We start from the raw sequence: 22,263 nt of genomic DNA, 5'->3' as shown, positions 1-22,263 counted from the left end.
GAGACTAAGGAAGGCTTTGGAAAAGGTGACACTTAAACTGAGTCCTGAAAAGAAAGAAAAAGAGGAATTGAGGGGTGGGGTAGAGAAAGAGAGGAAGATAGAAATAGAGATAGACGAGAGAGAGAGAGAGAGAGAAAGAGGCAAGAAGTGAGAGAAAGCTCGGAGTAGAGCATGTAAAAAGAAAAAAAGTAATAGGAATAGTTAAGTTCGATTAGGTTAAAAAAATCTCCCCTTTCCTCCAATCAGTCACTATTCCTTCCACCTGTACTTCAATATATCTTTTATTGTTTTCCTTTCACCCTGTAGAATCTGCTATCCTTACTCCCTGTCACTCATTTTACAGTAGTTATGAAGCGCCTCTACATGCCAGGCACTGTTCTAAGCACTGGCGATACACCAAGGAACAAGACAGGCCAACTCTAAGGTCCTATTCTGCACTATAATACTCCTCCACAATGGATTCCCAGCTTTTGGTCGGCCCCACTCCAATCCATCCAACTGCCACAAGTTAGACTCTAAGATACAGATCTAGTCTGGATATTCCCTTGCTTAAATCCCCCTGTAGTATTTTTCCATTCTGTTCAGAGTAAATATCACAAATACCTCCCCAGCATCCTGTTCAAGGCCCTTCACTAAGTGTCCCGCACACGTCTCCCAGCTTTCACCTCCATGCACTCTGCGCTTGAGCCGCAGTAAACCACTCAAAATCTGGATACACACTCTTATAAATAAGCACCTGCTGGAAGGATGTGGCTAGAACTCCGTCCCTATTTCATCCTTGCACATGGAAAGGTTGCCCACTCCGCATCTTGGATGAGAAAGCCCTGCTTAGCCCCCTGCAGCTTTGAGTCTAAACGGTGAGCACACCGGCCACGGCCCTGGCATCCGCGGAAGCCGGCGCCTAACACCGAAAGCAGAGGGAGCCGGAAGAGGCGGGGCTTCCTGCGGCCCCGGGCCGCCATCGCCGCGGAGTTGGCCGGAAGTGGCCCTGCGAGCCGGTGCGCTGGCGCGAACTGAGGCTGCGCGGCGGTCGCGCCGCAGGTCTTCTGCATCGCCGGCCTTGCGGCCTCCGTTCCGAGGTGTTTGTGGTGGCGCCCCGCAGCCGCAAAGCTCCGTTTGTCATCTCTCCGAGTCCTCCGCCTGCCGCCCCAGGCGCTGTCCAACCCCTCCGCCGGGGTTTGTGCAGTGCCTTGCACATCCCTCGGTCCGGGTACGCGCTCTGCACCTGCCTGCCCGAAAACATGTTGCAGAAACCCGAGAGCGGCGGTCTCCCCATCTCTCAGGCCGAGGGGGAGAAGGATGGCGGCCGTGACGGTGAGACCCGGCCCCCAAGCCCCTCTTGCAGGAGAGACCCAAGGCGGACCTTGGCGCTGTGAGGGAGGAGGGGGCTGCGGACCTGCCCTCACCCCGGCGCCGGGCCTGCCACCCTCTGGATCGGGCGGTGGCCGAGTTGGTGCTGTTCCTGCTGGTGAAGCACAAGAAGAGTCCCATCACTCGTTCCGAGATGGTGAAATACATGATCGGAGACTTGAAGGATCTGTTCCCCAAGATCATCGTAAGGACCGCAGAGCATCTGCGGTATGTGTTTGGTTTCGAGCTGAAACAGCTTGGCCGCAAGCAGCACACTTAGATCCTGATCAACAAACTAACACCTCTTGAGCAGGAGGCGGAGGATCTGGGAGGAGATGGCTTCAGATTGGGTCATTTAATGGTGATCTTGGGCCTTATCTGCGTAAAGGGTAATAGCGCCAGGAAGGCATAGGTCTGGAAGATGCTGCGTCGTTTGGGGGTGCGTCCCTCAAAGTATCACTTCCTCTTCGGGTACCCGAAGAGGCTTATTACGGGAGATTTCGTGCAGCAGCGATACCTCCGTTACAGGCGGGTGCCTCACACTATCCACCGTAATGTGAATTCTCTTGGGGTCCCCGAAGCAAACTGGAGATCAACAAAATGAAAGCCCTGGGTTCGTCGCCAAGCTCCTTAAGAAAGAACCCCAGCACTGGCCAGTGTTATACCGTGAGGTCCTGGCAGATGAGGACAACAGGGCCAGAGCTGAGGCCAGTATGAGGGCTAGGGCTAGAGCCAGGACCAGTGGCAGGGCCGGCATCCGCCCATGGTAAGGGCTGGTAGAAAGTTGGCCAACAGGGTCCCCTGGGTATGGAAGCTGCTGTCTGAGTTATAAGTAGTATAGGTGGGGGAAGGGTCGTTACTTCTGTAGAAGTTGTATTTGTGTAACTAGGATTTAGATTTTGTATCTTGCTACGTTTTAATATACTGTTAAATTGGTATTTATAAATGAGATTGGCCTATTTTTCCTTGTAGAATTTTGTTGTGGAGTTTTGCCCGTTTTGTAAAATGGATTGAAACACTTTACATTCTCTGATGTTGAACAAATTATGCAACATTGTAATGCTGTGGTTTAATGGTTTGAAGGAACTCAGCAGTGCGATGATCAGGTACCAGGAAAAAAATAGCTGATTGATGTCTAGCTTCCCAACACTTTTTGTCTATTGTATAAAGAAGAAAGACTGACATGTACCTGTATTTGCTTAGCTATTATAATATATAGAGAAAAATAAAAGTGCAATAAACTAGCCGTATACCCTGGTACACTTAATGCATTTAAATATTTGTTGAGCATGTTCTTTTGCGCAATGCACTATTTAGGAATATAATGTTGAACAAGATAAAAGTCCTACTTTTCAGAACTGGAAAGTAAGTAAATAAACCAGAAATTACAGTGCGGTGCGTTGAAGGCTACAGAGTGACCCCTAATCCAGCTGGGATGACTGGGTGAGGCTTGCCCGAGGTTTCTTTTAGTCAGACTTTGGGGCAGAGGGAGAGGAAAAGAGGAAGAAGTTGGGTGTGGGTGATGGTATTAAAAATAACAAGATCACAGATGCTCCTTGTAACATGAGAAGGAGACTTGATACCTGGCAGGTCAGAAAAACACCCTGCCTCTGCCAGTGTTCCTGTTCCAGGACAGTTTATCACAGTGCACAAACAATGATGGTGACTTAGCATTTTGGTCCTCTCCGTTTCCCTTGTTTCAACCTCTACAAGGTTCCCTCTTCTGCCAAAGCCCCGAGAGACCAAATATTGCAGCAATTCTGGAACAGTCTGCAGTGTGAGTGGAGGGTACATATGATGTCCCCGACTACCAAGAAGTCCCACTTCAAGATCTCTCCCTGGCACCAGGAGGTCCAGTGCCCTCATCCGTGTTTTTGCCTGCCACTTTCCACCTGCCACCTCCCATTTGGAGGATACTTGTAAGGTATTCCTCACATTCTTAACTTGCCATGAAGGTTCATCTACATAAGAAGCTCAGGCCTCTGCAATGCCTACCCCCTTCACTCTGGGAATAAATCTCGCAGAGTGGGTACATAGAATAATAGGGAACCTGGAAGAGTGGTACCCAACCAGAGATGGGAGTAGAGGGAATTGTGAAACTCTCTCCTACAGCTGCCATATATAGAAGAGCTGCTTTCTTCTCCCTTTACTGCCAGTATTTTTCTGCTTTCAGTTGTGTCCAGATAACATTGCTGAGTATGTTTGGGTTAGCACGGAATACAAATACTTTGGGACACAGGCTCAGTGATCCAACAAATCAAATTGAGACCAAGAGCTATAAATTTATGGGCAAAAAAGTTTACTGATGATTATGACTTCTAATGAATTTATAATTCATTTAACAAACAAAAATATTGTGTGCCCCCTGTACCAAGGACTTTGCTGGGTTCCAAAGATCAAAATGGGAAGACTGGTTTTTCCTCCTGAAACGATAATGATAATTCCTCACATTTGTACTTTGTCACAGCTGCTAGGAGGTCTCAGCGTGTGCCCCTGAGGGTCAGATTACTTGGTGATTGGCCTAAGTCACTTGGTCCACAAAAGGCGTTACCAAGACTAGAACCCAAGTCCCTCGCCTCCCAATCCAGTGTGTTTCATTCTAGCACATTGTTCCCCATTCCTGGCTTCCAAAATGATGTGTGATCGTAGTTATCACAACTCCAGAAATGAGCGAGGCCTGTGTAACTATCTCGAGCGGCCACTGCAGACCTCATGAGAGTGAGGGAGACTACAAATGGTCCCCATTTTACTGGTGGCAGAAGTGACTTCACTGAAGGTCACAGATGTAACACCTGGCAAAGACAGGACTGACAACCGAAACATTTACTAAACATCTATAGGCCAAAGGCGTTTTTTCCTCTACTTTTCACAACCACATTGCAAAGTGGGCATTACTAAATACCTCCATTTTGTAGATGTCGATCATGGTAATACTTGCCATTTATTCCGCACCTAAGAGGGACCAGCTTTTTTATACTTTACTTATGTTTTAATGATTTTTATGACAATCGTACAGGATAGATATTATCTGTTCCACTTTGCAGTCAGCCGACTGAGACTCGGAGAAGCTATAAAGGCCTCACAGATAGTGTATAACGAAACAAAGATTGGAACTGAAGTCTGACTGAGTCAGAAGCCCACACTTTTCATTATTTTATATTTCTTCTGCTTGGGACTCCTTCCAGACTTGGGTCATTTGTCTCTGAACTCATGTTCTTTCTTCAAACATCGCTGTCGCTCTGGAAATACAAATAAGGATTGCATAGCCAGGGTAAGTATGACAAGACACTGGCCAGCAGGAGGGTAACAAGGAGGCTAAAATAAAGTCGAATTCTCTGTGAACATTGATCCCAGCTCTGCTTGCTCTCTCCCCAGTGTTCTCAGGGTGCTGACTACATGTAGAAGGTGCATTTTTCCTCAAATTCAGCATATTTTGCCCTTAGAGGCCATGTTGCCTCAGTCTACTTTAGTCTGCTCTCTCCACTAAGCCTCAAATTAAGTCTTTCATGCCATGGAACAATCAAATAACGTTTGTGGACCTGCAAAGAAGATTCCCAGTGGTCATTCCAGATGGTACGAAAGGCTGGCAGAACTCCTACTTTTGCCTCAGGATGAAAGAGCTCCCATGTCATAGATGCCATCATCAACCTCTCAAAAGTATCGAAAGTGTGGCTTCTGGGCTTATGTGTAGAGTTGACATGGGCCATGCTGAGGGCAAGAGATGAATTCTCCTGTTGCTTATGGTCATTCACATGACGGAGAAAGAAGGCCTGGATCCCCAGTCTCCTTCCCCTTCAGACACAAACAGAACTAGATCTTCCTAGGTAAAGCACTGTGGGTGAGGAGAGCAGGGCGCTGCTGTTGGGGAAGTGGAGGCCGATGGATTGCTTTAAATCATACACCAACTAGAAAGCAAAACCAGTAAAGGAAATTCCCTTGAAAACTATGAGTCACGTCTTGGAGAGTGGGAAGGTCTTGGTTCAGCCACGGATTCTTCAGGGATCTTGACACTGACCAGGGTCGGGACTTTTGACCCTCTGAAACTTGGAGAACAGGTGTTTGGAATCAGGCTCAGGTTGATCACAGCCCCAGTCTCTAGCAGGCTCATAGTGCTCCAGAGGTGGCAGCTCATTTATAGCCCTTGCAAATCAGGCCTCAATTCACAGGCTCAATCATAGTTTCCACTTGAGATAATTATGCTTCATGCCTTGGTCATGGTGGCAGTTGATGTTTGTGCAAATTATTCCTCAAATTGTGCAGCTCAGCAGAGAGGGCAACAATTACCTCCCAGCAGAAACATAGTGTACTAAGGAGGTTAGGTATTTTGAAAAGTGTCCTAATCAAGGCCTTTTAAAAATCATGACTATGTACTTTGAATGAGGAATTCCAAACTCGAAGGAAAACTCTAGGAAAAAGTTTAGTGAATGATTGGAGTAGGGGTCAGCTACTCTCCACTCCCCACACTGCATCCTACCAGCTGCTTCCCGGCCCTGCCCAGTTCCCGAGGCGGTCGCGACCAATAACAATAGCAGCCAGCATTATTAAGCCATATGTGTCAGGCATGGTGCTAAGTATGATATCTGCATCGTCTCACGCATCTGCATAGCAGCCCCGTGAGGCACGTTCTCCATTTGCCAACGTTATGATACTATGGGAAAACCACAAGGAAAGAATAATTCCTTCCATTCTGTCAACGCACAAGTTAAATGACTTGCCCAAGCTCATGACATAACTAGTGAGCAGCAAATCCAGAACTTGAACCTAAATCTTCTGTGTTCTTGCTGGCATTCCGTCCTGCCGGTCTTCAGAAGGTCCTTAGGAAGCAAGCAGCCTCCCATTGGGAAAATGGGGCCAAGGGGGAAGGGAAGAAAACCTCTCGTCCTGCTCATTTATACCATAACCTGGAACACCCAGGCTAGAGAGTGGGGGGAGAGGGGGCGGGGGGCAGGACAATTGGTTTCTCTAGTTGGAGAGTCATTTGCCTTTTGTCGCAAGAAGGGACCCGATTTGGGAGAGAAGCCCATCTTGAAGAATGATGCCTCCAAGCAGCAGCTCTGTGGTCCCTGCAGTGGGGGAATCGGTGCAAGGGAAGCAGCAGCCTCAGCCTGAGAACATTCAGGATCCCTGGTGGGTGTCAGCACGGTGAGGGACAGCCATGGTACTCAAACTGTGCGAACAGAGGAGACCTCCTGCAATAGAAAGCTCCTGGCCCCCAGAGCAGACAGATCTGCTTCCGATCCCACTCTCTGCTGTGCAATAGCATGTAACGCAGGCTTCGGCGTTACCTAGCCTCGCTGAGCTCTGGTTTCCTCATCTTCAAAGTAGAGATCATGCTACCTTCTTCGAAGCACTGAATGAGGGAGTTACTAAGCACCTGCCAGAGCATCTGGTACATGGTAACTACTGTTATAAAATGTATTCACTCATTCAACATTTGTTTATCGAGCATCTATCCATACAAGGTGGTGAGATTACAGCAGGGAACAAAACAGAAAAATCCTTGCCCTCCCAGAGCTTATATTACTGGTCTAAAGAGATGGATAATAAAGAAATATAATGCTCAGCATGTCAGTTGGAGGACTATGTCATAGGGAGAAATGAAGCAGGAACGGGGAAAGAGCATGGGGAGGGTGTGCAATTTTAGATGGCCTGCTCAGGGAAACCCTCACAGAGAAGTGGCACATGAATCAAAACTGAAGGTTGATAAGCAGGGAGCCCACAAGCTGTCTGGGGGGCCTGGGGAGGAGGGGTCCTGGTAGATGGAACAGCAAGCATGCGGGCCCAGGGCGGAACCAGGCCAGGCAGGTTCTGAGAAGCAGCTCCTGCAAGCAGAGCGAGGGGAGGGGCAGGGTCGAGTAGGAGATGCGTTCCTTATCCTGAAGTAGCTTGCAGAGCTGGCACAAGTATCCAAAACAATGAATAAACACGGATCTGCACCCAAGAGTTACTGTAGGAGTTCAGCAGTGGGAGAAACCACAGTGGCCTCAGGCAGTGGGCAGGCTTCCGCTGGGCCAGAAGGGGAAGGAAAGAGAAAATATGCTTCATTCATAGCTTTTGTTTTTCTAATTACAAATGCTCATAGTGGAAAATTTGGAAAGGTCCATAAAAATGTAAAGAAGAAAAGGAATTCTCTAGAACACTGGCACCCAGAGGCAACCATGGTTAACACTTGTATGATTTTGTTTCCGTCTCTAGTGTATTTGGTTTTCACCTGCTGGGGGTATAAATGGTTTGTTGTTACTTTAGCCATGAGTTACAATGACACTGAGGCCTGCTGCAAGCAATATTTCCCTCAGATATTTCTGGGAGCTCCCAATGGGGCATCTCAAATGATGTCACAAATCCTTCTATCCATAGCAGGCACCGAGGGGGAGCTCGTGGAGGCCGGCGACAGGAGCCTCTGCCGGAGATGGTCCTTGTGGGGTCCCAGCATCCGTGCTGCCTCCTCTGATGCCCACAGGGTTCTGGAGGGATGCTGCGTTCTGTGCAGAGGTAGACAGAGTGTCCTTTTGTCCAGCTCTGTACCGAGATATGTCCCCTGGGTCCCAAAGCAACAATGCCAGGTCCTCTCAACCTCCTCAGGAAGCCTGCTTGTCTCTGCTTGCGATCGTGATCTCTTGCAAACAACTCTCCACACTTCAGCTGAAAACAGTCACCTCGACAGGGACCAGTCCAGGCTCCTTTCTGCCACATTTCCTCTCCTCAAACCTTAGGGGAAAAAGGAACGAAAAGGCAGCCCCTGTTTCCCAAGGCATGGCTATTTACATTGCTGAACCAGAACAGTGAACATGCAGGCTGACAGTGACTACGCAGTTTTAGATTTGGGTTGATTTTCCCAAAACAAAGCAAAAGTCTGCCCCAATGGTGAACTAAATTCTCCACCTCTAGCAAACTGCTAACAACCACAACTCCCTTCCCCCTACTTTTCCCACCTTCTCCTCATCAAGGTTTTCAAAGCCTAAGGGTGCATCTCAACCAGGGGTGTTACATAGTGTTGGAGATGGCTAGAATTTAGGTAAAAGGTTGGAATAGGGGAAAGGATTCCAGGTGAGGTCAACAACTCCAGCAAAGGTCGGTAGCTGGAGTGTGCACAGTGTCCTGGAGACCACAAGGGCATCAGTTAGATTGGAGCAGAGAGTCTGTGGAGGAGAGGAGAGGGCGCTGTGGATGGAGGATGCAGCTGGGCGCAGTGGCTGAGGGAGAGCATTGAGCACATGGCGGTGTTTTAGGAAGGTGTGAAGGGGGTTGTGGCTGGTTGTGAAGGGGGAGGCTGGAAGCAGAGAGGCCAAGTGAGAGACTGTGGCAACAGTCCAAATAGGAGTAATGACAGCCTGACTGAGGCAGTGGTGGCAGCAGGAATCGGGGCAGGAAAGAACTGGTTGAGGGAATAACTTGAAATGATTTGATAACTGATTAGCTGTGGGAAATGAAACAGAAGGACCTGTGAGGTATGAGTCAGCAATTTCAAGCTGGTGTGACTGGAAGAACCCTGGAGTCGTTAAGCAGAACTACTGGATGCCCAAGGGGAGCTGGTTTGGGGTCAAGAAGATGCATATGGCTTCAGTCACATTGAGTCTCAGTTGCCCATTTGGATGTTCTGTGGACACAGAGATGGAGTAGAGGAGGAACACTGAGGCTGAAGGTAGATGCTCTAACTTGCCATCTTAGAGGACATAGCCCAAACCACGGACGTTCTCCTTGGGAGAGAATCTAGAGGGAGGAGAGCAAGAACTTGATCCATCTCTCTTCTTGCTGTGTGGGAGAAAGCAAGGATCTCGGAGGTCCCAAGACAGAAATGCAGTCCTGCTCCCACAGTTGTCTTTTGGGAGCTTGTTCTGGGTCTATCTTCTAGATTTACTTCTACAAATGATCTGGATGATAAGAAAGGCTCAGAATGGGGTAACATGGCCAGGGAGTCATGAAACTGGGAAAAAAGGAGCTGCAAGTTGTTGTAGGTGGGTGTCAATGAAGGGGTAGCTAAGATTCTTTAGTGCACTGAAAACAGAGCTGCAAACAACAGGGTCACACTGCAGCTGGAAGCACTCGTGGCAGACCTATGCCGATGCTTAAAAGGGCCAACTCATAGGTTTCCAGGCTTAGCAGCCTCTCTCCCTGCTCTATAGTGGAACTTCTGGCTTGGAATGGAACGTTCCAGGCAACTCCATCACCTTTAATCAAAGAAATTTCCACAGCACAGGATATATCCTGAGGGAGGGAGGTTCTCACTCAGGGAGAACCCACATGGGCAGACTCTCGGACACACAGAGCACCTCACCCAGACACAAACGCACACTTGGTATGTACATGTAGAAATATCTCCTTCAACTCCATGGAAGACGAAGAAACGATATCGTTTGGCACCTATTGTATACCAGGTACTTTGCCTGGAGCTTTCCAAGTATTTTCACATTTAGTCACACAATTGTGAGAGAAAGAGATTATTTTCCCATTTTATAGAAACTGAGGCTCAGAAAAGTTAAGTATTTTGCCCAGGATCATGCCTGGAAAATGGCAGTGGTTCCTGACCCGATCTGCCTGTGCACTCCCACGTTATTATTTTTCATTCTTCACAGATGTATGCACAACAGACTCACATGCACAATACATATCCATCCCCTCTAGGCACGCAAATGCCCGTAGAACGCCAGCTCCTCGAGGGCTGGGATCTTCATTTCGTTGACTGATGTATCATCTAGAACAGTGTCTGGCACACGGTACACACTCAGTAAATATTTTATGGTGGTTGTTAAATGAATTGAATGCATACACATGCATACAACACTCATCTGTGTATATATAACATCTACACACACACGCTCTCTCTTACTCACCCACCTTCACATGCGCTTAATAGACACATCTAACGCGCTGGCTGAAAGGAGAGCCCACTCCCAGAGCTGCCCCAACTGCCTGTCCTGGAGGGCTGACCTCAGCATCATCAGCTCTCCCCAGGCTCCTCCCCGGAGCAGGCAACCAGCCCTCCCCCCAGCCTCAGCACAGCCCACCTCTTTCTTTTCTTAGCTCAGTCAAAACAAAGAATTTTTCTAAAAGATCTTTACTAAGTGAGAAAGCAGAGAAAAATAAATCAAGAAACTGCAAGCTCTTGAGCAGATGAGTTGACAGAGCCAGATTCTCCTCCTAAGCCATGCCCTCGAGTCTGGCCGCAGCCTGGCTCGGCTGGTGAGGCGATGGGCTCACGGAGCCCAAGCTCTGCTTGGATGCTGTGCCAGCAGCTCGGATGCCCAGGCTGAGGGAGGAGGGTTTGGCACAGCTGCTCAATCTGGGGGATTTGCTCCTCCTCCAGATACTGCTGCTTCTGCTTTCAGGGCCTAGACCCTTCTGCCCCTCTGGCCTTGAGCTAACTGCAATTCTGTACCCTCCTTGCCATCCACTGTGCCCTGGCCTTGTAAACCAGGCCGGCCTGACCCAAATCATTCAGTAGGACTGTGTCAATCCCTTGCTTAAAACTTCCACAACCTTGATTCCTTCCTAGAGCCTCAAGGCTCTGCCCGGCATGGCTCCTGACCACCTCTTGGCCTCCTCCTACTCCACCCCTTCATCTGGTCTCCGGTGACATTTGCAAAGCAGTTCTGATTGATATACCAGAGCCCAGGATTCCGAGGATCTATTCACCCAGACACCTCAAACGACTCCAGATCAGAGCCTGGACCAGCATCAGCACCACCAGGGCCTCTGGATTAAAATGTGAATTCCTGAACCCACCCCAAACCTGCTGAATCAGAATCTCTGCGGTGGAGGCTCAGAAACCAGCACTTTTAACAAGCTTCCCAGGCGACAGTCAAACTCCAGAGTCCAAGGAACAACACCCCAAATCTACTAAATTATGTGCACACCCCTGTGCACATGTAGATAAAATACCTAAAACATTATCAAGCACTCACTATGTGCCAGAAAGCATTTTCAAGTACTAACCCAGTTAACCCTCACAACACTGTGAGGGAGGCACATTAGCGTCCCCACTTCACAGTAACTTGCCCCAAGTTCACTTTACATCGATGGGAAAGTCAGGAATCGAACCCAGGCCCTGTGACTTCCAAGCCTGCACGCAACCACCGCACTCTCTCTAGTTCACATGAGAGTCCTCCCACCCTCTCACATCAGGACCCCCACCCCCTCAGAACCACGGACAAAAGAGGAGATGGAAGGCCAAGGTGTTTTCGAAGTCTTGTGGTTTCTCCCTCACCCCAAGCCTGGCATACGCAGACCAGAGCAGAGACAGCCAGCAGCCACCGCAGCAGGGCCAGCGAGCTGGCGAGCTGCAGCTCCAGGACTTTGCCAGCACCCACAGGCCCTGGGGCGGAGCCCTGCCTGCTGCAGAGAGTGGGCCCACTACAGGCCTCAACTGCCAGGGGCCCTGAACCCTGCCCGCCAGCCTCCACTGCCCCGTGTGTCCTGGCTCCTCGAGACCTGAGCCCCTGACAGGGCCCTCCTGGAATGCTGCAGCCAGAGAGCAGATGTGCTCGGAGCTCTCTCCAAAAATGAGTCTTCTTAGGAATCCTGCCATGGGGGAAAGGAGGGGGTGGGGGTGGGGCCTGGAAAAACAACTGAAATACCATAACACAGAAAAGTGATCCAAATAAAAAGCAGCAACTGTGTATCTGGAAGGAATAAACTGAGGAGGAGAGGCGCGGAGCTGTGCAGCGTGGCCCCTAGGCTGCCAACCTCGGCAGCCTGGGGACGGGGGCTGGGCAGCAGCCACCACCTGGCCCCAGGGTGGCTCTGGCCAGGGGCTTGGGTGAGAGTAGAATGGAGCCAGCACTGACTCAGGGGCACGAGGAGCGGATCTCAACCAGCAGCACCCTCCTTCCCAGGGACCAGGCCCTGTGTTCCTCACCCTCAGAAGCCCCAAAACCCGAAGACCTATGTGGAGGGTCCTCCTTGCCGTTCTCCACCTGAAGGGTCTGCTGGGGACCGCGGAAAGAGCCAGAATCATGCCCAGACTCACGGGCATTCTGAGCATGGGAGGGAGGGCTTTCTCAGAATAGGGCTGGATGCTCTGACAGTGGAGGGAGAGAGGCAGGAAAGATTTATTCTGAGGCCACAGAATGTAGGACCTCCACACTCGGGTTCTTACCCTGCTCCCTCCTGCTGGGCAGTGCCACCTTGGGCAGCTCTGTCCCTCACCCTGAGCCGTCTCGCCACTGGAAAAGGGGCTAAAGCAAGCTTTCTCTGTGCGCCGCAGGGTCAAACGAGACGGCTAAAGTCTGCAGCAGCCACTATCAGCTCCCACTTCCTAGGCCAGGTACCAGGTACAGAAAGGGGCATTTTCACATATTGCGTGTGTGTGTCTGTGAGGCAGGTATTATGATTCCCATTCTACAGATAGGAAAACAAGGTTCGGGGACGTTAAGAAGCTTCTGAAAACTGGCAGACGCAGGACTTGAACACGGTCTGTCTGACTTTGGAGCCCACGCCCTCTCCCCGTTTGCAGCCCAGTGGGCAGGGATGGGCAGTGTCCCAGTTGGTGAGCTGAGGGAAGAGATGAGGTCTTGGCAGAGGAGACTGGCTGGGGACGGCTGGCAGCAGGGGTGGCTCGGCCAGCATGGGAGGCGTGGTGGAGTGAGGTGTGCCCAGACCTGGAGGAACTGAAGCCCCCAGTGCCCCAGGACAGGCTGGAGGCCAGGTGCCTGGGGTGCAAAGCGCGATGATCCACCAGGAGGGAGATTGCCAGGCAGAGCCTGGGGGACAAGCAGGGAGCTCGAGAGCTGCCAGGTGGGTCAGCAGAGCATCACACTGTTGAGCGCGATAGGTGAGGGGCAAGGGACAAGCTGGATTGTTAACAGGGCAACCACAGATCAAAGGAGGCCCAGATGGGTCCCCCGGTGGTTCAGGAATAAACTTCATAGCCATTGCTGAGGTCTCCTCTTACTTCAAACGCTCTGTGAGGCCACAGGGGCTTTTGGATGGACAGGTTATCAAGGCCCGGGCTCAAGCACAGAAAATGGGTGGTGGTATGTCACAAGATAAGGAGCTGAAGAATGGGGTAGGAGACCTATTTACTAGCTGTGTGGCCTTGGAGTAGACACTTAACCTGTCTGTGTTCAAGACAGCCAAAGCCTTGACAAGGGACAAGCAAAGACAGCTTCCCCTCCACGTCTGCTCACCAGCCCCTCCCTCCAAGCCCCGGCCCCTGTCGCCCCCTCTGTGAAGCTTGCCATGCTGGCAGTGAGTGAGCCACTCCCTTCCTAGCACCCTGTAGCCCCTGCACATGCCACATACGTGCCTTTTTGGCAGTTTCGATCGCTCCATTGTAATGCCCGGTGTGTGTGTCTGTCACCCCATCAGGACTGTGGGCTTCTCCAGGACAAGCTGTCATGGCGCCTGGTGGAGACAGGGACTGGTGAGTGTTTGAGAAATGGAGGAGGGACTAAGTGACCAAAAATTCATCAGGGGGGCTTCCTTAAGCAGGTGGTGGTCGATCTGGGTCTTAAAGGAGTTGGTGTATTTGGGTGGTACTTTTTCTTCAAGGAAATCAAAGCTCTTCTTGGCTCCTAATACTTGAGTTAGCCATACCAGTGCCCGAAGGCTGGAAGAACTCTCTCAACAATGTTTATTCATTCATTCCACAAACATTCACTTTGCATATACTATGTGCCAGGCTAGAAAGCAAAAGCTAAGAAGATATAGTCCCTGTCCTCAAAGGTGTAACTGTGAAGTGGCTGAGAATGGGGTGCAGATAAGCAAATGGGTAATTGTAACCTATAACCATCTAGAGGATTCTATGGGACTCCATTAAAGAGACAATAAACCCGTTCAGGAAGGAGTAAGGAAAGAAAGAATTGCTATGTGTGGCTATACAAGTCATGCACTGCACAAGCCAGCGTGCTCCCTGGAGTTGTACAATGCAGGGGCCCCATCCTTCCAGGCCAACAGCATCTGAAGCCCCGTTGCCACCTCACCCCAACCCCCAAACCCGAGTCCATCAACCTGGTCCCAGTAGTTCTTTCTCCTCCTTTGGCTCTTCTCCTCTCTGGGAATTCCTTTGTCCAGCCTTCTAGAAGTTTCTTCAGGAAAACTACCCGGGAGCCCCCACTACCCCTTTCTTTTTGTCAGCTCTATAAAGCAAGCCAGCTCCTCTCAGAGAATTACATTTTCGGGAAGTGTGATTCATGGGGAAAGAACTCTTTCCATGGCTTTCTAACCTTTGATGTGACCCCAAAAAACCTGTGGCTAATACAGAGCGATCTAAAGCTCGCAAAGCTCATAAACACAAGAGCTGCACTGCATTGGGCCGTGAAAAAGGCCTCTGGCTGGCCAGCTCCTGCCGCCAGCTGGAGGAATGTTCCCCTTTCCCACCCCACACCAACAGCCCGCCCCACAAACCCTCCACTCTGCTGGCAGCTCCAGCAGGGGCGGTGTCCCAGGGCCCCAGTAGCTGAGGGGGAGGGCTTGCCAAGGCCCACCATGGCCCACCAGTCTGCAACTGGACCCAGAACCATTGCGCCTCCCATTCTGACAGGAAAGCCCTCAGTTTTTGAGCAGGAGAGAGAAAGGCCAGAGAAACAGATATCTAAGACACAGCCTTCTTGAGGGCAGAAACAGCTTGGACCAGAAAGATGCTTGTGAATTGTAGGTGACATGTCCATGCTGACCGTGGACACCAGCAGCTACGGGTCTGGCTCAGACTGAGGTTTCTAGAAGTCTTCCTGCAAAGCAAAACGTATCAATGAAGTCTAGTTTCCCCATGAAAACAATGTCTTATTTTAGAGACTAATCTATTGGCAACAAATTTAATGAAGTGCGATATACCTGTTCTCTACATAGTGTCCGTCTTTCTAAAGCAGGACAGAGAACAAGCAGGGCAAGGTGGTCCCTAAGGAGATAATGGAAATGACACACCTCGCACAGGGCCTGGCTTATGGTGGGTGATCAATAAATGGTGACTGTTATTATAATGCCTTATTTTACGATTTGAGCAACTCCTGAGAGGCCCCGAGAGAGCAGGGAGAGGGGCCATAAAGGCTCCAGGAATGAGACGGAGGCCCGGCCTGCCTGCCCACCAGCAGCGGGCCCAGGACCCCTGGGCTAGGGTTTCACATCGAGAAGCTGACTGACCACCAAGAAGGACATTTGTGCTCCTGCCACTCGTGAAAATAGTGCCACCATACAGCTGGCCACAAAGGCAGAGGGACAGGCAGTGGCCAAACTAAGCTGACGGCTGGCTTGAGGACACTTTGTCCAGGACTTCCCCTCCTGTCTCCTCCCCCATAGCACCCCACAGCAATTTGGAAGTCAGAGGCTCTTGAAACAAGTTTTTGTCCCTGGGTTTGAGCCTCACAGGTGGTAGGATCCTGGGCCACCACACTCCCTCCACAGATGGGGAATGGAGACCGGGCAGGCTGCCAGCAGCTCTCTCCTGCTCTTAGCAAGCCCGCCCACATCCCTCCCATTCCAGGTGACGTGGGCACTTAACCCAGGCAGAGGACAAGTGGAAGAAGGGGTTCCTTCCCAGGCCCTCGGAGCACTGTGGGAGGTATTACTCCCTAGAAAGCCTTTCCAGAGATTTCTCTTTTCCTGATGGCCAGGGGCACACCAGAAAGGAGAACTTTATTCTCTTCCCCAAGCCTGTGGCTGCATTGTGGGAAGGCCTGGGTCATGTCCTGGTGAAGGTCACCTAACAGGCCCCAGGTGTGGAGTCAGCTCACCCTCCTGCGCTGGAAACGCGGTCCAGGGCACGAGGCATCTGCCTTCTCAGCTTGTTAATTTCACACCCAGCAGCAGGAAAGGTCCCCGTCTCCCTCGGTTTCCCCACCTCCATTTTAGTCAGGGTCTCACTTTCTCTCCTGAAGGGAGAACAGAAAGGACTTCCTTTGGTGTGTGCAGGGGCTCAAAACAGAGAAGCCCCCAGAAGACTAGACATTGAGCCCCTGCTCACCATGTGGACCCTCCAGGATCTGTGGTCAAGAGGCATCACTTGATCCCGTACCTATGATCATCATTTACTCTTTGAGACTCAATGGCCTCATTTGCTAAACAGAGTTAATAACAATATCACCCCAGAAGGCTGTTTATTGAGAGGAGTAAATAAGATGAAGTATGAGAAAGTGCTTTGCAGACTGCAGAGTGCTACACAATAATAATAACTATGACAAATATTATTACCACAGTGCTGCACGTACTATAAAACCAGCCACTGTCCCTCAGAAATACCCCCAAAGCCTGTGTATGTTTGTCAAGGGAACACCACCAGAGCCTTCTAGACTGGGGTCTGTGTCTCCTGGCTGATCCTGCGGGAGAGCGTGGCCAGGCGGGGGGGCTGGAGTGAGGTCAGCCCTCTCACCGTCATCATCCAACCTCCAGCAAGAGGACAGTGATTGTACCCCCAAGAAAGAGCGAGGTCCTCTCCCCAGGGATTACCTCGCACCTCCAGAGCCAAGCAGACAAAGGAAGGGAGAAGCAGGGATGGATAAGGAGCTAGCCTGAAGGCCCGTGACTTTCCCAGAGCCAGCCCCCAGGCAGGGCCAGAGGAGCAAAGCACTAAAGGGGCTGATCCGTAAAGTCAAAGCCAGGGTCCTCGCCAGCCCCGAGAGCCCGGCTCAGGAGGGGCCAGCGAGACGGCAGCACCAGTAACAGCTATCGCGTGTTGGGCCTGCACAAGGTGCTTTCCATCCATTTTCTCTCATTTGACCCTAATCACAGCCCAGCCAGACAGAGATTCTTATCCCATTTCTCAGATGAGGCTCTGACCAAATGTCACTTTCCAGAGGTCACTCATCTCATTAGTGGCAAAGCTGGACAAAGTTCGAACCAGGTTCTGATTGGATCCAAAGCTCAGAACCACTCTACCCATGGTCTGCTTGTCTGCGGGCTGGGCCCCAACGGCAGGGTGGGCTGGGCTAGATTCTGGGTGGGGTCCTGGCCACAGCAGAGAGAGGAGACGGCCTAGGAGGAAAAGGAAAGTTGTTGACGCTCAGGAACTGCAGTTCCGGACACCCCCAGCCCTGCAAGCCCCAGACTGAAACCACAGGGCTGCCCTTGCGCTCGGCTGCGGCGAGAGTCAGGGTGGCCCACTCCAGTGCTTGGCTCCAAACCTGGGGGGACATACCAGAGAGCCCCAGAAGGTCTCCCCACTTCCCTTCCTGCTCCTGCAGAACAGCAGAGGCCTGATTTTGGAAGCTAGAGGATCCTGGTCCAAGAGAGCAGGTCAGGATGAGCAGGACGCGGCCCTTCAGTCTGCCACTCCCAGACTGGCTGTGGGAGAAAGTGCCAGAGTCCTCACCCCAGGGCAGGATGAAGCTGGCTCTCCAGGGTGCTGAGCTTCCCCGCTCTTTTCTTGTCATCTCCCAGGAAGGGGTGGCAGCGAGGTGGCCCAGACTGAGGTAGAGGATGATGGAGTGCAGATCAAATCTTATGGTTTCTGTTGGGATGGATCACCTCGAAGGAATTTTTCTTTCCATTTATTGTGAAAGTCACACAGACACATTGCACAAGATTTGGCAAATAGAAGAAAAAGAATTATCTGTAATTTCACCACCACAACACAGCCACTAGTAACATTCTTTTGTAGTTCCTTCCCAGCTCTCCCACCTCTATTTTATTTTTTAAAATTTTCTAATCATTGTAATTATGCCGTTTCCAGAATGTGGACCCAGATTCTCCCACCACATGTCATGACATCATAATCGTCTTTCCGTGTCTCTGGGCAGTTTGTCTGTCCTCCTTTTGGGTGGCTGCAGGTGAATCCACCGTGTGGGTGGAAGCAGACTTTCACCTCCTGATTTAAGAATGTTATGGGGCCAGCCCTGTGGCGTAGTGGTTAAGTTTGGTGCATTCTGCTTCAGTGGCCTGGGTTCACAGGGTGGGTTCCTGGGCACAGACCCACACTATTCGTCAGCCATGCCATGGCAACGACCCACGTATAAAGTGGAGGAAGACTGGCACAGATGTTAGCTCAGGGCTAATCTTCCTCAGCAAAAAAACAAAACAAAACTTTGTATTTGAAGTCTTACAAAAGTAGAACTCTTGAATCGCATTTAGTCAAGCTTTTAATAAATAGCCTACTTGGAAAGGAGTAAAAAGATATAGACTCAGAACTGGTCCAGAAAATCCATGCAGCCCTTCGTTGTGGCAGATTGGGGATGGGGCCTGTAAGCTGGGATCGGGGTGAGGCACCTACCACCAACCCAGGAGCCACAAAAATCAGGCCCCTTGCTGTCTTGTTCCTGCAGGACCTGGGTTCTCAACATTGCTCCTGGGCTAGACAGTCTCCAGGAGAGAGTGATTGTAGGAGAATGTTAGATTGGAAGCCAATGAGCCTCTGTCAGATGTGTGCTGTCCTTTCCAGAGCCTTCCTGCACTGGAAGGGGGCCTCCTTGGGGAAGGCTGCCCTGAAAGGCCTGGCCCATGGCTCAGAGTGCAGCACAGACCCCAATTCTTACTCATCCCTGATGGGTCTCCAGCCCATCAGCCGCTCTCTAACAGATCTCTGAGGTTTATTCGGGATTTGTCAAGGGGCCACCGAATGAGTCATTTCAGTCCTGTTGCAGATGGGAAGAAACGTCCCTGCGCCCAGAAGCTTCTATTCTCACTGCTGAATAATTTAAAACGTAGGCAGTTCAGTCTAGTGGTCAATGGCTTGGACCCCAGAGTCAGACTTAGCTGGATTGAGTGCCTCCCCCAGCTCCCCACCAGTATGGAACAAGTCAGTGACTTTAGCCTTTCTAAGCCCCAGCTCTCATCTGCAGAATGGGGTTAATCTAACTCACCTTGCAAGAGTTGTGGTGAGGATTAGAGACAACACGCATGAAGCAACAGACACTTGGTAGGCTTTTGGAAATGTTGGTTATAATTAAAGTAGCACAAAACACATGTAAAATGCTACAGGGACACCACATAAAGCCAAGGGGCTGGAGCATCGAGGGTTGGAGGAGTGAACAGTCCTTCCAGGGCAGGGTTCTCTGCCCCGGCTAGGGCTTAGAATCACCTGGGGAGCTTGGAAATTATGCTGATGCCCAGGCCCTGCCCGGACCAATTAAACCAGGATGGGGCCCAGGCCTGGGCACAGGTTTTAAAAAGATACCCAAGTGAATCTGGGCGCATCCTGAATCGAGAACCATTGCTCTAGAAGGTGTTTTGAAAGGCGATTTGGGAAGGAAACCAACGTGTGCTGAGTTAACTTGCATATGCCACGTGCGTTCACAACTGTTAGCTCATCGCAGTTCTCCCAATAGTCCTCTGAAGCAGGTACTTTTAATCCTATTTGAAACAAAAGGAAACAGAGTTTTGGAGAAGTCACTGAAATCTGCCTACCACCCAGCCCAGGCACTTTTTCACTGCTTGATGCTCGAGGGCAGCACTGTCCAAAAGAAACAAAATGGGACCGACAGAAGGGAGCCTCAGGGGGAATTTCAAATTTTCTAGTAGCCAAATTAAAAAATTTAAAAGAAACAGGTGAAGTTAATTTTAAAAATGTTTTATTTAACCGTGTATATCCATAGTGTTATCATTTCAACATGTAATCAATATAAAAATGATTAATGAGATATTTTACATTACTTTTTTCATCCTGAGTCTTCAAAATCTGGTGCATATTATACACTTACAGCACATCTCCATTTAGACTGGCCACCAGTGCTCCATAGCCACATGTAGCTGGTGGCTATGGTGTTGGACTGGCTAAAGGGACAGTTGACCTGGAATCCCACTGAGCAGATAACAAGATGTGGGAGTTTCAGGTTAGCTGAGAGGTTCTTAAGTGAGGTAGTGTCCTGTGACCTGGTGCCCGACATGGCACTCTGATGGCTGGGGAATTCAGAGGCCACCGGCAAGCCAGAACAAGAAGTACACATACAAAAAAATGGATTTAAAAGAAAAGGATAGTCACATACAAAAAAATGAAATTGGACCCTCACCTTACGACATACACAAAGTCAACTCAAAACGGATTAAAGACTTAAATGTAAGACCTAAATCCATAAAACTCCTAGGAGAAGATATAGAGGAAAAGCTCCTTGACATTGGTCTTGGCAATTACTTTTTGATATGACAACAAAAGCATAGGCAACAAAAGCAATAATAAACAAGTGGGACTACATCAAACTAAAAAGTTTCTGCTCAGCAAAAGAAACAATGAACAAAATGAAAAGGCAACCTATGGAATAGGAGAAAATATTTGCAAACCATATATCCAAAAATGAGTTAATATCCAAAATATATAAGGAACACTTACAACTCAATTGCAAAAAAACCAATAACCTGGTTAAAAAATGGGCAAAGGACCTGAAAAGACATTTTTCAAAAGACATAAAAATAGCCAACATATTTATGAAAAGGTGCTCAGCATCACTAATCATCAGGGAAATGCAAGTCAAAACCACGATGAGATACCACCCCGTACCTGTTAGGATGCCTATTATCAAAAAGACAACAGATAACAGGTGTTGGTGAGGAGGTAGAGAAAAAGGAACTCTTGTGCACTCATGGTAAGAATGTAAATTGGTACAGCCATTATGGAAAACAGTATGGATGTTCCTCAGAAAATTAAAACTAGAACTGCCATTTGATCAGCAATTCCATGTCTGGGTATTTATCCAAAGAACATGAAAACACCATGTCAAAGAAATACCTGCTCCTCCATGTTTATTGCAGCCTTATTCACAGCAGCCAAGACATGGAAACAACCTAAGTGTCTGTTGATGGATGAATGGATAAAGAAGATGTGATTATACACACACACACACTGGAATATTATTCAGCCATAAAAAAGAAGGAAATCCTGCCATTTGTGACAACATGGATGAAACTGGAGGGCATTATGCTAAGAGAAATAAGTCAGACAGAGAAAGACAAATACTGTATGGTATCATTTATAGGTAGAATCGAAAAAAAAAAAAAGCTGAACCCATAGAAACAGAGAGTAGAATGGTGGTTGCCAGGGGCTAGGAGGTAGGGAAAATGGGGAGATATTGGTCAAAGGGTACAAACCTTCAGTTATAAGATGAATAGGTCCTGGGGTCTAATGTACAGCATGGTGCTATAGTCAATTTGTTATGTGCTATCAAGTCAGCTCTGACTCCTGGCGACCCTGTGAATGAGTGATGTCCACTATGTCCTGTCCTGACAGTCCTGCTCAGCTCCTGTAGACTCATGCCTGTGCCTTCCTTTATGGAATCAATCCATCTCATATTTGGTTTCCTCTTTTCCTGCTGCCTTCTACTTTTCCTGGCATTATTGTCGTTTCCAAAGAATCCTGCCTTTCCATGATGTGCCCAAAGTAGGACAGCCTCAGCTTTACTCTTTTTGCCTCCAGCGATAGTTCAGGCTTAATTGGCTCTAGGACCCACTTGTTTGTCTTTCTGGCCGTCCAGGGCATCCACAGAGCTCTCCTCCAACTCTGTATTTCAAATGAATCCATTTTTTTCCTGTCAGCCTTGTTCACTGTCCAGCTTTTGCACCTCTGCATGGTAATTGGGAATAGGGGGGTGTGGATAGTCTTGGCCTTGGTCTTTAAGCATCTTCCTTACACTTGATGTTCTTTCCTACTTCTTTCATTGCTGCCCTTCCAAGCCTCAGTCTTCTCTTGATTTGTTGGCTGCGGTCTCCATTTAAATTGATGACTGAATCAAGGGAGGGAAAATATTAACAATTTTAACGTCTTCATTGTCTACATTAAAGTTGTGTATTTCTTCTGTCGTCGTGATTTTTGTCTTCTTGACACTCAAATGCAGTCCTGCTTTGGCACAGTCTTCTTTCACTTCCATCAGAAGTTGTTTCCAGTCATTGCTGATTTCTGCCAGTAAGATGGTGTCCTGCTTTGTATACTTGAAATTTGCTGAGAGTAATAACCATTCTTACCAAAAAAAAAAAAGGTAACTATGTGAGATGATGGATGTGTTAATTAACTTGATTGTGGTAATCATTTCACAATGTATACGTATATCAGATCATCATGTT

General features: G+C 49.3%; 1 protein-coding gene across 1 annotated transcript; it reads left to right on the top strand.

The window, feature by feature from the left end:
* The first annotated feature begins 952 nt into the window (after nt 1-952).
* Nucleotides 953-2,627, top strand: MAGEF1 (MAGE family member F1). Its single transcript, XM_014732786.3, is given in 4 exon segments — nt 953-1,340; nt 1,343-1,892; nt 1,895-1,957; nt 1,960-2,627. Coding segments are annotated over 4 exon segments (873 nt in total). The 5' UTR covers nt 953-1,241; the 3' UTR covers nt 2,121-2,627.
* Nucleotides 2,628-22,263: the final 19,636 nt, after the last annotated feature.

Source organism: Equus caballus, chromosome 19, assembly GCF_041296265.1.
Source record: "Equus caballus isolate H_3958 breed thoroughbred chromosome 19, TB-T2T, whole genome shotgun sequence".
Taxonomy (NCBI): Eukaryota; Metazoa; Chordata; class Mammalia; order Perissodactyla; family Equidae; genus Equus; species Equus caballus.
The sequence above is the reverse complement of the archived record's forward strand: the minus strand, read 5'-3'. Positions and strand labels throughout refer to the sequence as shown.